The sequence below is a fragment of the Hippocampus zosterae genome, chromosome 13 (genome assembly GCF_025434085.1).
Source record: "Hippocampus zosterae strain Florida chromosome 13, ASM2543408v3, whole genome shotgun sequence".
NCBI classification, from domain to species: Eukaryota; Metazoa; Chordata; class Actinopteri; order Syngnathiformes; family Syngnathidae; genus Hippocampus; species Hippocampus zosterae.
In genome coordinates this window covers 20573616-20588111 of record NC_067463.1, presented here as the reverse complement: position 1 = coordinate 20588111, position 14496 = coordinate 20573616, and the positions used below count along the sequence as shown (strand labels likewise).

The following is a 14496-nucleotide window of genomic DNA, read 5'->3' as shown; positions in this document are numbered from 1 at the left end:
CAACATTTTCTAGTAAAGAATTTTTTTTCAGAACCGATTAATTTCACAAGTATAGGTACCACTGTGGGGCGCCCCGGTAGTAAAGTGGTTAGCACGTCGGCTTCACAGTGCAGAGGTACCGGGTTCGATTCCAGCTTCGAGTAAAGAAATTTCTTCCAGAACCGATTAATTTCACAAGTAGAGGTACCACTGTGGGACGCCCCGGTAGTCGAGTGGTTAGCACGTCGGCTTCACAGTGCAGAGGTACCGGGTTCGATTCCAGCTCTGGCCTCCCTGTGTGGAGTTTGCATGTTCTCCCCGGACCTGCGTGGGTTTTCTCCGGGTGCTCCGGTTTCCTCCCACATTCCAAAAACATGCATGGCAGGCTGATTGGACGCTCTAAATTGTCCCTAGGTGTGAGTGTGGGCTCACACCTAGGGAGTGTGGGCGTCTCTGTGTGCCCTGCGATTGGCTGGCAACCGATTCAAGGTGTCCCCCCGCCTACTGCCCGAAGACGGCTGGGATAGGCTCCAGCACCCCCCGCGACCCTAGTGAGGATCAAGCGATGGATAGATGGATGGAGGTACCACTGTATGTGTTCAGGGTTGCAGGGGTAAGGAGCCAGTCCCAACAACTAGGCAAAAAGGGAAAACCCTTCTGATCATTCTCCAGTCAAGCGCAGAAAGACAGAACAATCAGGAAGAGAGAAAGTGAAGGAATACATTCTGGAAAATGCAAAAGAGAAAAAATGGGTGACTAAAAGAAACATTTACGCTGTAAGTGTACTGTGGATTTCAAATACTCTTGAACCATTTCCTCAACTTCACAACTCACTTCCAGGTGAGGCTCATATTACAAACATTCCTGTATATGGACACGCCCTTCCCAACCAGGGGGGGGAAAAAAGGCAAAAGCAAGCTGCTCGTGGCTTTATTGAATCCAAAGATCCATGAGAATGTTTTTGCTTCCTTGATGGACTCCCACACGAAAACAGGACAGGTTTTCTTACGACCACGCAAAGCTGGCAAAGTAAGTCTTGACTTGTTTGAGTCTATCGTACAGGTTTGTCAATTTTCAGGTGAAACTGATGTTGTATTTTTGACAATGGTTGCCTGGAAATACTCCGATGTTGTATTTGATTATTGCAACTCTTCATTTCCCACATGCAATAGGGGGAGCATTTTAATGTGAAGGCTCACTTCACAGGCAGTGTAATTACACTACTAATGTTCTGCTTGAAATGACAAATTTGTCCCAGTTTAGTTCTTAATTGTTGCTTTATTGAGAGAATTTCACGAGAATGGTTTTCATTCTTTCCTTTATTGGTCAACCGTGTACAAATGTGTTGTGCAATTGCGCAAACAGGAGGGGAGGCCAAATGAGCATGTTGAAACACAACCAGGTTCTGTGATACGGATTCCTGTAGAGCACTGACAGACCACAGACTTAGTCACGGACCGCAGTAAGGGAACACCTCATAGTTCCTTTGATTGAATACTGCTGCTAACTAAAGTACCGGTACTCAAACTAAACCTAACCAAAAACCTGTCTTCTCTCTTGTTCACAATATATTTATTCTCAATGTATTTTTCTCTTTCCTTTTAGAAATGGAAGCCAGTGTTGTTGTCATTGGTTCCACCCAGCAACAATGGAGTTGGTCGATTGGAGATTCAGTTAATAGGAGGTACTTTGACCTGACTTCTTATCTATCTTCCAAGTTTCAATACGTCATTAACCGGAGAGGAAGTCAGGGTGAGGCGGCCCGGTACTCCAGTGGTTAGCACGTCGGCTTCACAGTGCAGAGGTACCGGGTTCGATTCCAGCTCCGGCCTCCCTGTGTGGAGTTTGCATGTTCTCCCCGGGCCTGCGTGGGTTTTCTCCGGGTGCTCCGGTTTCCTCCCACATTCCAAAAACATGCGTGGCAGGCTGATTGAACACTCTAAATTGTCCCTAGGTGTGAGTGTGAGTGCGAATGGTTGTTCGTTTCTGTGTGCCCTGCGATTGGCTGGCAACCGATTCAGGGTGTCCCCCGCCTACTGCCCGAAGACAGCTGGGATAGGCTCCAGCACCCCCCGCGACCCTAGTGAGGATCAAGCGGTACGGAAGTCAGGGTGGACCCAGCCTTTCGCAATGATAGCTGAGATGCCCTGTGTCCCCCAGTGAGGATATACGGTTCAGGAAATTGATGCATGGATGAGTACCAATGCTTTTTATTTGGGGTGTAATTATCCCCCGTAGCAGTGGTTCTTAACCTGGGTTCACTGAACCCCAGGGGTTCGGTGAATCGGCCTCTGGGGTTCGAGGAAGCCTCTGGCATGGAGGGTAAGACACACGCGACTCAACATGTCAATAAGTTATAACACACCCGCTTGGCCATCATTGGCTGCAGATGATCACATTACATCGCTTGTCCAATCAGTGTTGTGGGAAATTGAGTTTGCTCAGTCGCCAACGTGTGACTGTCGTGAGAGTATGTCGTACAATTTTAAAAAAAAAAGTTTACTTACCTCTTGAAATTTTATTTACCGTACTTTTTTCTGTTTTTAATGAATGCATTTTTTTTTTTTACATCTTGAATTTGTAAAAAATATTTATTTATTTTTGACTAATGAAGTGTTCGGTGAATGGGCATATTAACTGATTGGGTTCGGTACCTCTAAGAACATTAAGAACCACTGCTCTATAGCCCGAGTACAAACTTGTGTATTGAGATCTAAGAATATATATACAGGGAAAAGTCAACTTGGACTGCCAGGATGGCAAAGTTTGTCACGCTTGGATATTAAAATTCCCACCCTGGTCCTGGTTTTCAGCAATCTTCTTATCCAGGCATGTGGCTTTTCGCACGGAATAGTCACATGAGAAAAAGCTGTTAAAAAGCTGACTTTCAGATGCACTGTGAACCGTGCGTTTATTCATTCATTCATCTTCCTAACCGCTTGATCCTCACTAGGGTCGCGGGGGGTGCTGGAGCCTATCCCAGCTGTCTCTGGGCAGTAGGCGGGAGACACCCTGAATCGGTTGCCAGCCAATCACAGGGCACACAAAGACGAACAACCATCCGCGCTCACACTCACACCTAGGGACAATTTAGAGTGTTCAATCAGCCTGCCACGCATGTTTTTGGAATGTGGGAGGAAACCGGAGCACCCGGAGAAAACCCACGCAGGGCCGGGGAGAACATGCAAACTCCACACAGGGAGGCCGGAGCTGGAATCGAACCCGGTACCTCTGCACTGTGAAGCCGACGTGCTAACCACTGGACTACCGGGCCTAGGGAAAGACAATCAAGACAATCAATGACTGAGTGGAAACTGAGACTGCACTGAACCACAACACTGTCAGTTACGGATGTATTATTAGGTTGGATCGTTGGATGGATAGATGGATGGATTTTTTTTTTTGGGTTGTAAATCAACTGCATCAGTAAAGACATAACATAGGTGGATACTGTCTGTTGATTAAGTGTGTTTGTTCGTGGAGTGTGCTAGTTTCTGCACGTGGGTGCGTGTCCGTGCGTGTGCGTGTGTTTTGTGTGTGCGTGCGACGAAAACACGCACGCAGCAGCAGGGTGAGCAGTAGAAGATGAAAAGTAAATTTGACAGCTTAAATAGACCCCAGGATTGTAGAGATGGAGTTATGTAAGCACACCGGATGCACATTTTCTCTTGTTATCTGTTTGCAACTTGCATGCATGAATTGCTGATATACACATTACATATGATGGGTCCAATAATCCTGCCAAAAATACAAATAAAAATCACATCTAAAAATTAAAATGTTACTCCAAAAAGAGTGCACTGAATCAGCCATGAATTAAAATGCTCTTTGCAAATTTGCCAAGACGTCGACTAAGAGTAAAGAATGCTCAAGCTGCAGAAAGTACCGGTAAGTAGCTCAGAGGATGCTCATTTCCGAGAAAGGTTCTCAATGATGATGTAAATGGCTCCCAAAGGATATAATAAACACCAAGGCTTGGATATTCATGAGAGAAGTCAATTTGAAACCGCCACACTAAGTGAGTTGACCCAAAAGTGTCCAAGTGGTTGCCGTGATAAGAAATGCTTGAATTCCGTCGTGATGAAAAGGGAGGGGGAATTGTCTCTGTGCCGATGTGTGATTGAGATGAGAGAAAAAAAAAAGAGCAGTCTAATCAGACAAAATTGCACAAAAACTAATTATGGAATAGGGCGGCCCGGTAGTCCAGTGGTTAGCACGTGGGCTTCACAGTGCAGAGGTACCGGGTTCGATTCCAGCTCTGGCCTCCCTGTGTGGAGTTTGCATGTTCTCCCCGGGCCTGCGTGGGTTTTCTCCGGGTGCTCCGGTTTCCTCCCACATTCCAAAAATATGAATGGCAGGCTGATTGAACACTCTGAATTGTCCCTAGGTGTGAGTGTGAGTGCGAATGGTTGTTCGTTTCTGTGTGCCCTGCGATTGGCTGGCAACCGATTCAGGGTGTCCCCCGCCTACTGCCCGGAGACGGCTGGGATGGGCTCCAGCACCCCCCGCGACCCTAGTGATGATCAAGCGGCTCGGAAGATGAATAATTATGAAATATTTTTCCACCTGTTACAAGTGTTTCGAGTGACATGAATACATCGAATATAAAGTTTGAAATGTGGGGATCTTCGTAGACTGTGCAAGTCCGCTCTGGCATAACAATGTGGGTGCATTTTGATATTCGTGCCAGTCCAAGCCTCGTTTAGGAATTTGGCCTACATTGCCGCCATTTTTTTCCTTTTAGGCGGATGGAGGGTGTTTCTTTTTTTTTTTTTTTGGCGCACTTGATAATCTGGTGGCTGAAAGTAGACGCGAATGATCGGGGTTGATGGTACACTTCACAGCGGTGAAATGTGGTGGCCTGGCCAAACTGACATCATCCACCCCTGGATTTCTGTTTGCGGCCCCTTATTAACATAGTTTGCGGGCTGTGAACTTCTGCATGGACTTGCATTGAGCACAAAAATAGAGCCCCTAGTGGTTGTTATTGGTAGTTATTTTCATGCAGAATTGTTTGAATGGGTTGCAATAGCAGCTTGGCCTACACATTTGACTGTATGTCAGCACAACAATCGAACTATCCAAAAGAATAGTGATTAGCGGTGGCCGGTCTTATTTTCAAATGATACATTATGATAACATTTCAGCCAACCATCATGACAGTTTTGCTTGGGGTTTTTGCTTTTTTTTTTTGCCTGGCGACCAGCACCCCCCTCTTGACCCTGTCCAGGATAAGCAATGCTGAAAACGGACAGATTGAAAGCTGGTTACTATGATCATATAAAAAAAAAATATATTTTTTAAAGTAATTTATTTTTAAATTATTTTTTAAAAATTATTAATAATTTATTATTAATTCTAAAAATATCTGAATTCTAAAAATTAATTATTAATAATTTATTTTTAGAATTCAGAGCTTCGAATGGGGATAGCACGAGTTTAGACAATTAGAGAAAATTAGAGAAATCTAATTGTAACATGTATTTGTTACATACTTTGATGCATTTTTATGCTTTAGGAAACATTTATGTCTGAATATGGGCTGGGGGGGGTGGAGGAGGAGAGGGGGGGGGGCTTGGAAGGAATTTTTTCTAGTTAAGAAATTTCTTCCAGAACCAATTAATTTAGTAAGTAGAGGTACCACTGTATTATACATGTAACGTAATATAACGTTGCAAATTTGTGACAGTGTGGCTGGAGTCAACTTAGCGACACCGTCAGTTTTTTTTTTTTTTTTCTGGAGTCATCTGTTTGGGGTGAACAATTTCATTTAAAAAAAAAAAAAAACGCTCCCTGCCAAGAACTGAGGCACAGCATCGTGAGCACTGTGTGCACGCTCTTCTGAAATCTTTGTGTTCGTCATATGTTGCAGGTGGCAGTGGAGGAAGAGATCACGTTGCAGGCTTGAAGAAACACTACCAGCCTCAAGAAAACAAAGTCAAATTGATCAGACTCTCTGAGCTTATAAGTGTCCTGAGACTCCCACCAAATGCTGAAGCCTGTCCCATGGTGCCTGTCATCATCATGTCGGATTTCCAAAAAAAACGTATTACAGAGGAGCGATAGCTAATTAAACGTGCGATCTGGTTTCAGGAAAACATGTCAGCTTTCTGTGTGGAGTCACAGGAGAGAACAATGGTGTTTGCTACACAAAAAGATGACTGCGTGGACTGGGTAGAGAAACTTTGTCAAGGAACCTTTCAGGTAAGACCATCAATGATACTTTGTTTGATTGCTGTCAATGCTTTTGTTCTGCGGACTCATGTTCCTCTCAAAAGTAAAATATTTTCGGTTCTGTTCACTGATGCTTCTCTCTCTTCAGAAGAGCATTGGCTCAGACACCAATCAGCTTCATATGGAGGAAAATCATATATATGCAACAGCAAATGATGGTAATGACTCCCGTAGGACTTTTTTTTTTCCACAACCTCCCACCTTTTTTTTTTCAATCACTGCAACATTGTTTTAAATGAAATGTTTTGTTTCAAGGGCGGCCCGGTAGTCCAGTGGTTAGCACGTCGGCTTCACAGTGCAGAGGTACCGGGTTCGATTCCAGCTCCGGCCTCCCTGTGTGGAGTTTGTATGTTCTCCCCGGGCCTGCGTGGGTTTTCTCCGGGTGCTCCGGTTTCCTCCCACATTCCAAAAACATGCATGGCAGGCTGATTGAACACTCTAAATTGTCCCTAGGTGTGAGTGTGAGTGCGAATGGTTGTTCGTTTCTGTGTGCCCTGCGATTGGCTGGCAACCGATTCAGGGTGTCCTCCGCTTACTGCCCGAAGACAGCTGGGATAGGCTCCAGCACCCCCCGCGGCCCTAGTGAGGATCAAGCGGCTCGGAAGATGTTTTGTTTCAACGCCCGGCAATATTTAGGAGTCTTTGCCTAACTTGTGTTCAAAAAGGTTGCAATATTAATAAGTATGATCGTAAAATTATGTATTGTGCCGTGCCATGCATTTTTTTTTTTAGACACAACTTTTTGTGCCTTGTTTCCAGCCTTGGAGTTTTGTGTGGTGGTACAAAAGACGGATGCAGCAATACGTTGTGGACTGCAGGGATCATACTGGCTCCAGGTCGGACAAAAGACTCTGCTTCTGAAAGATACCCAGAAGTTTAACATTGTCAGACAGTGGCCCTATGAACTGCTGAGGCGATATGGTAAAGATAAGGTAAGGTGCTTTCAAATGACAAATTATGAACAATATTCAGGGAAAAATAGCACATTTCATTGATATGCTTTAGAAGACATGAACATGGACAATCATATTCCTGCATGGCGTCTACCTTGTGGAGAAAAATCAGGTGAGGGCCCTTCTGGGGCCCGCACTGGGTGTGAACCTCACGAGACACCAGCGAGAGTTGTACCAGGTGTGGGACCCGGGAGGGGGGCCAAGTCCCTGACGGGGGCCGATTGCCCAGGAGGAGAGTGGATTCCTCAAATATAGACTCACTGTGCCAAAAATCCATACCCGTCATCAGATCAACAAAGCAAATATTCCTGTACGCTTTCTTCATAATATTAAAACTTTATTTGCTTGAAATATCTTGAAATCATATGAGTTTAGCATAATTGCATCTTTTCAGCATGGTCCGAAAGGTCTTCATTTTAAATCAGGGGTGGGCAATTATTTTCCCAGGGTGGCCAAATGAGAAGCAGAAAATATTGTGGATGGCCGGGTCAAAAGTTAGAAATAGAAAATAAAGAAGATAGCACAATGTCTTTGTATGCCAGTAATAATGTAACATCCTTCACCATCACACTCAGCACCGGTTCTCCTCAAGGATGTGTACTGAGCCCCCTGTTGTTCACGCTCTACACATTTGACTGCTCTCCGACTCTTATTAGCGATCCAGTTTGCGGAAAGTTTTGACATGATAACAATCAAACCATTCTAGGAAATGTTCATTTACTCGAGCCACAAGCAATTCACTCTGAGCATGGAAATTTTCGTCTCGTAGATTTAAGTCTCGTAGATTTGAGTCTTTCCGACTCCAGGCGTCTCCTGAATGTTTCGTACTTTGTTACCCGCTTCGTTTAATCAGATACATATCACTTTCCCATTGTCATTACTCTCTCCCTCTTTCTTCGTCTCCCCCCCTCCTCCCTGTGCTCTGCAATTTCAAGTAACTGCGCCACATGGTGTTGAAATACCTGTCATTACAAGTCCAAACAAAATGAATGCAATGAAACCTTAATTGTGCACCAATCTTCGGCGGGCCGGATTAAAAAGACCAACGGTCCGGATCCGGCCCGCGGGCCGTAGTTTGCCCACCTCTGTTTTAAATGATTGACATTTTTTTTTTTTTTTTTAACCAGGTGACCTTAACCATTGAAGCAGGAAGACGATGTGACAGCGGGCCCGGAACATTCACCTTTAAAACACAACAAGCTGAGGAAATATTCAACCTGATTCAGAGCACAATCAAGCAAAAGACTCAAGCTGTCACATCGGGTAACCTTCACCAGGAAGATGACAAAGCTTCAGCACCAAACGTACCAGCTCATTCCCCTCTCCCCGAAATACCGGATATGACCAGCAAGGCCTGCATTCTGGAAAACGCAAGGTTACCGATAAAGACATCTCCCACCAGAGAGGACAATATGGGATGGCGACTTGGCTCCGCTCATTCATCAGCAAATCAATTATCGCAGCCAGCACCAATCACACTCATGCCTCTCCCAATGGTCCCAAACCTGGACAAACCCTCTGGAGATCTTCACGGTAGTCCACACGAAGCTGAATACGCCAACCCAGCAGACTGTATCCAAAATATAGCAAAACCTCAAGTTCCCCTGTCTCATGTCTATGTCGACCCCGCAAGTGTTCTACCACTTCATCCTCCAAGTTCAAAAGAAACTATGAATCCAATTGCAGAATCCGTTTATTCAGAAGTGTATGATAAAGTCAATCTGACCAAGAATGAACCAAATGCCAATTGGAGCGAACAACAGATGAAGCATTTGACAGGGGATGAACCTATTTATACGGTACCTGTAAGCAAGGAAGACGTTTCTGATCAAGTTGATGCCAAACCAGACCCATTCGCGCACCTCTATGCTCAAGTACATAAACCGGCCCCATCATCGAGTCCCTCTTCAACTCCCCCTCCTCCCTCTTCATCATCCTTAGCCAACAGCATCGCTGCTACCCAAATCTCTGATACCCCTCTTGATGATGTCATCTATGAAAACCTGGGCATCATTTGACTCAGCTTGTCTGTTGCTGAAAGCAAAACTCTGAAAGCTGACTGTCCCAAATCCTCAATGTAAATTTAGAAATGTAGATATCTGGTCCACATTTTCATTTTCAATTGTGTATAATATTGCATGTACGTCTATTATAAGCCTATTGTAAGCCTTTTTAAATAAAAATGTTGATACAAAAACAAACAAAAAATAAAGCAAGAATGAACTTCAATTCGCTCCGGTTTCCTCCCACATTACAAAAATATGCATTGCAGGCTGATTGAACACTCTAAATTGTCCCTAGGTGTGAGTGTGAGCGTGGATGGTTGTTTGTCTATGTGTGCCCTGCGATTGGCTGGCAACCGATTCAGGGTGTCCCCTGCCTACTGCCCGAAGACTGCTGGGATAGGCTCCAGCACCCCCCGCGACCCTAGTGAGGATCAAGCGGTACGGAAGATGAATGAATGAATGAATGAACTTCAATTCATGTCCCCATAACCAATATGCATGCAGTTGATCATTACTAAAAAAGGGTTTAGCCTTTAAATAACTTGCCACATAATGAACCACACATCGAATCACAGTTCAACATGTTATTTTGTCATTGCTGAAATGACCTCATGCTTGTATATTTTTTTACCGTCATTATATTGGTTTAATTCAGGGTTCGGCAACCCAAAATGTTTAAAAAGCCATATAGGACAAAAAAAAAACCAAAAAACAAATACCGTATTTTCACGACTATAAGGTGCCATTAAAAGTCTTAAATGTTCTCCAAAATGGACAGGACGCGTTATAATGCGGAGCATCTAGTGTATGCGCCGAGTTCCAAAGCCTGACTGACAGGCGGGCGTGAGTGACGACAGGCATGCGGAAGTCCGCCACTGAGTGAAGGGTGGGCGTGTAAGAGGACGCTGTTTTTAGCGTGCGTGCATGCATGCCGTATGTTTAAGCTGGCGTATGTTTTACCACGCCTGGCTGCGCCCAATGATACAGTGCGTTTTGTGTATGTGTCAAATACAGAAATAGCCCCTTACTTATTGTCTCCTTACTGAGACGGCGCCCAACAATACGGTGCGCCGAATGGTCGTGAAAATACTGTGTGTCTGGAGCTGCAAAAAAAATAAACGGCTTTTATAAAACTTAGAATGAAGGAAACACATGCTGTTTGTATGTAGTGTCTGTGTTTGTCGAGACTGTTAAAAGCATAAATAAAGTGTACGTTTTTAAAAAAACCCCAACAACACAGCTCTCCTTTTTCGGAGCTGCAACATGTATCTATATCTATGTGGGCTATATTAGCCTACTATGAAAATCTTTTTCCATTTTTAAACATTTTTATAAAGCTCCAGGGAGCCACTAGATGTCGCTAAAGAGCATGCGGCTCTGGAGCCGCCTGTTGCCGACCCCTGGTTTAATTGATCACATTGAAACAAATCTGAAGTCAACTTTATTGTCAAATATGCTCTATGTGAAACATACAGCACAGACAAAATTTCTTTCCTCTCAACCATAGTGAAAACACAGGAGAGAGAGTGTGTGTGTGTGTGTGCATGTGTGCGTGTATGCGTGCGTGTGTGATTGATTGTGCGTGAGTGTGTGTGCGTATCAGCTGTTTTCTGAGGGAATGCACGAAGTGAAGAGGAGCCCGTTTAGTCGCTTTTTCAGTTACCTGTCGCCACCTGCTGGCCGAGAGACAGAACCGCAGGCTACTCAAAACACTACGTGCCGTGTTTGTTGTATTACAGCCACGACCAAATAAACCGATAACAAAAGTAATATTAAATGCAAGATTCAGTTTTATCTTTGATACAGTACATTCCATGTTCAGTTAAAATAATGATTGAATGCCACAGAGTTGACATGTTTCTGGATGTTTCTTTCAAATAAAATAAAATGTGCCAACTCAAGATTTAGACAAGGGCGTTGGAGTCCAGTTCCCATAAAGATAGTTTTTTTTTTTAAACCTCAGCTACACCGTCAGCACTTCCAGCAGAAGAGTCTCGGGTGAACCAAAAGCCGAAGGTCAAGTGAGAGCCGCCTTCTATGCCACCAACACGAGCCTCTTCTCCTCTCTCAGAAAGTGATGTTGATGAAGGTTAATTACTGTATAAAGTTTTATAATTAAAGATTTAAGGAAATATGGGTACTGTTGTAATCTTTGTCTCAAATGTCCATCCATTTTCTGAACCGCTTTTATCCTAACAAGGGTCGCAAGGCATGCTGGAGCCTATCCCAGCTGTCTTCGGGCACACCCTGAACTGGTTGTCAGCCAATCGCAGGGCACACGTCGACCACCAACCATCCGCGCTCACACTGACACCTAGGGACAATTTTGAGTGCTGCATTAACCTGCCACGCATGTTTATGGAATGTGGGAGGAAACCAGAGTATCCGGAGCAAACCCACATAGGCTCAGGGAGAACGTATAAACTCCACACCGGAAAGCCGTAATCGAACCGTGTACCTCTGCCTGTGAGGCGAACGTGCCAACTAGTCGCCCACTGTGCTGCCATTTAGCAGAAATTAGAATTAGAAAACCAGTTCATCCCCAATGTTTACCCACCCCAAATATTTGCCGGCCTACAATGGATGCGGTCCGGCATAAGAAGAACATATTTGGCACATATCCATGCAGCATCAGCCCCCTTGTGAACATTCAGCTCGATTTGTTTCATGAAATTAAGACACAAACTCAATAGTTTCCTTATCAACGAGTACACAGGTGTAATATTTCATTTTATTTATATTTGCAAGCAAGTTGATGTCTTTACAAATTTTAAAAAAAAAAAGCCACTGTCTGCCCAAGCTGCTGGCACACACATATGTACAAAAATGGGGGAGTGAATCAAAGAAAGCCTGCTACTAAGCAACTAGAGTGGAGTACAAAAAGTCTAGTATGGAAACAAAGAAAAAAAAAAAAAAGAACATCTTCCGACGTCCAAAATGTCCCAACCTTGATGTTTGTGTATATCGCTGATAATCATTTTAAGGTTGCAGACTCAGATCAGTTTTTTTTAGCTCTTTGGTGGTGTTCATGATACAGTAGAGTTGAATTCAATCAAGAATAGAGGAACAAATTGTTCATCCTGTAATTCAGAGTTGACAATTTGAGCGGCAGAAAATCACACTGTAAAATTCCAACTAGACAAACAAAATCAAATTAAAATCTCACAGAAAAGCTCGAAATCACATTTTATGTTTCGGAAGGTTTGCTTCATGCTTGAAATCACCCACAACAAAAAGCCAAGGTTGCGGATTGGTAGTGTGAGTCCACTTAAGAGCGGGTAGACAAGTAGGACGCAGGATTAGCATGTGCAGTACAAACATTTTCACAGGGAGATTCAAACAAAATGTGGAGCAAGCAGCTCACATCCGCTTCCACTTTTTTAATACCTTTCGAGACATTCTTGATTCACAAAGAAGATTTCCAGCTCGAGAAAAAAAACAAACCTAATCGGTTCTTTACATTATTTTGAACCACGGTAGCACCAGTCCTCACAGCCAACAGCACTTTTGTCTCCATTTTTGACTTCATCGCTTTGGCTACATGAGCTGTGGAGCTTGTTGCTAGGTAACATGCTGATTTAATGACAACGCAGTTTCAAGGAGCAAGATAAAGAAAATCTCCAGTGTGATTTTCAAGACTGCCATAAGTGAACTGGTCATCAACGACCATGCATGTGAGAGCAATAGGCAAAAGGATGTGAACTGAGGTGGGAGTGGCCAGAGCAATACATTACATCATAATTGCAAATCTCTTAAAAAAAAAACAATCAATATCACTTTAGACTTGCAGTTGTCTCATGCACTTATATGCCACAAATTGAAGGTTAAAAATTCATATTTCATTGTTACTTTTGTTAAACTGGTACAATATATTGCTCTGGTGGTAAACAACTAAACAAGCTCGCTAGCTTAGCAACACCATTAGCAACCAGGACTTCAATACCGCAAGCTAAAATGTGAAGAAAAAAAAAAAATTAGCAGAACAGCGCTAGTTGAAATTAATTTTTTTTTAATACTGTTTAATTCTTAAAATTCTGACCATAGAATGCATAACCATGCCACAAACAACAACTAGATTCACTGTCTTTTTTTTTTTTTTGATGAATAAAAGTTTCTTCGTTTTTATGAATGAATTCATTTTTATCATTGTTACGTCTTCATGTTATACCAATGCCGCAAGACTATACACATGGTCCCACAAACGGGACGTCAATGCACGCACACACACACCAAGAATAAGAGATAGAGAGTTCACGATGGTCAATAAGTGCACAAAACATTTTTTTTTTTTTGTATCTGAGGTTAAAAACACTGACAAGACATCCATTGTCAGGCAATGAAATGATATGAAATGTATACAGTTAATGCAAAACTAGACCCTTAAAAATACTGACTGTATTCACACTAGAACACAGTTGCAGTCTGGTGAAGGTTGCATGTTGTGCCTCATCCGAGCCGCATTTACACACCGTCGACACACCTTGTTCCTTCCAAATTGGTTGAACTTAGGTAACAATATGTTCAATCATATCACAATGTTTTTCGACGTGAAACCGTTTGATCTCTTCAAAGCTCTTCCATGTTGGGGAGACGCATCGTATCTGACCTTGTGTTTGCCATTCAATGTCCATTCCAATGTCTAAAACGTGACACCCTATTTACTTCAATTTGCGTTAACGTGGTCTTTTTATTCATTCATTCATTCATCTTCCAAGCCGCTTGATCCCCACTAGGGGGTGCTGGAGCCTATCCCAGCTGTCTCCGGGCAGTAGGCGGGGGACACCCTGAATCGGTTGCCAGCCAATCGCAGGGCACACAGAAACGAACAACCATTCGCACTCACACCCACACCTAGGGACAATTTAGAGCGTCCAATCAGCCTGCCACGCATGTTTTTGGAATGTGGGAGGAAACCGGAGCACCCGGAGAAAACCCACGCAGGGAGGCCGGAGCTGGAATTGAACCCGGTACGTCCGCACTGCGAAGCCGACGTGCTAACCACTGGACTACCGGGCCGCCCTGTCTTTTTATTTTTTTTGCCAAATCATTACACGTCAAAACGTTAACAGCATTTGTTTTAGCGGCTGCTTCGATACATTTTACGTCATTTTATCGGTATTTTAATGTGCATCTCTGTGTGTGTAAATGCCGCTCCAATAAGTGAGATGTTGGCCAATGAGACTCAACTTCATTCACCCTTTCAGACTTTGTTAGAAATAATCATCTCGGCTGCTCTCCCCAAGTGTTTCCACATATATGTTTATCTTTATACAGAATATATGAAGGTGCAGTGCATATTACCGCTTAGAAAAAAAAAAATCACA

At 43.5% G+C, this 14496-nt stretch overlaps 1 protein-coding gene across 1 annotated transcript; it reads left to right on the top strand.

Moving 5' to 3' along the window:
* The first annotated feature begins 838 nt into the window (after positions 1–838).
* Positions 839–9411, top strand: LOC127612926 (docking protein 1-like). Its single transcript, XM_052083785.1, has 7 exons — positions 839–1008; positions 1585–1663; positions 5852–5988; positions 6073–6183; positions 6302–6371; positions 6973–7145; positions 8294–9411. The coding sequence occupies exons 1-7, from the start codon at positions 850–852 to the stop codon at positions 9182–9184; spliced, it is 1620 nt and encodes a 539-aa protein (XP_051939745.1). The 5' UTR covers positions 839–849; the 3' UTR covers positions 9185–9411.
* The last annotated feature ends 5085 nt before the right edge of the window (positions 9412–14496 follow it).

Coding starts and splice junctions, on each gene's coding strand:
- LOC127612926 (XM_052083785.1), top strand. CDS start 850: ATGGACACGCCCTTCCCAACCAGGGGGGGGAAAAAAGGCAAAAGCAAG. Junction 1,009..1,584: donor GACCACGCAAAGCTGGCAAA/GTAAGTCTTGAC, acceptor CTTTCCTTTTAG/AAATGGAAGCCAGTGTTGTT. Junction 5,989..6,072: donor ATGCTGAAGCCTGTCCCATG/GTGCCTGTCATC, acceptor ATCTGGTTTCAG/GAAAACATGTCAGCTTTCTG.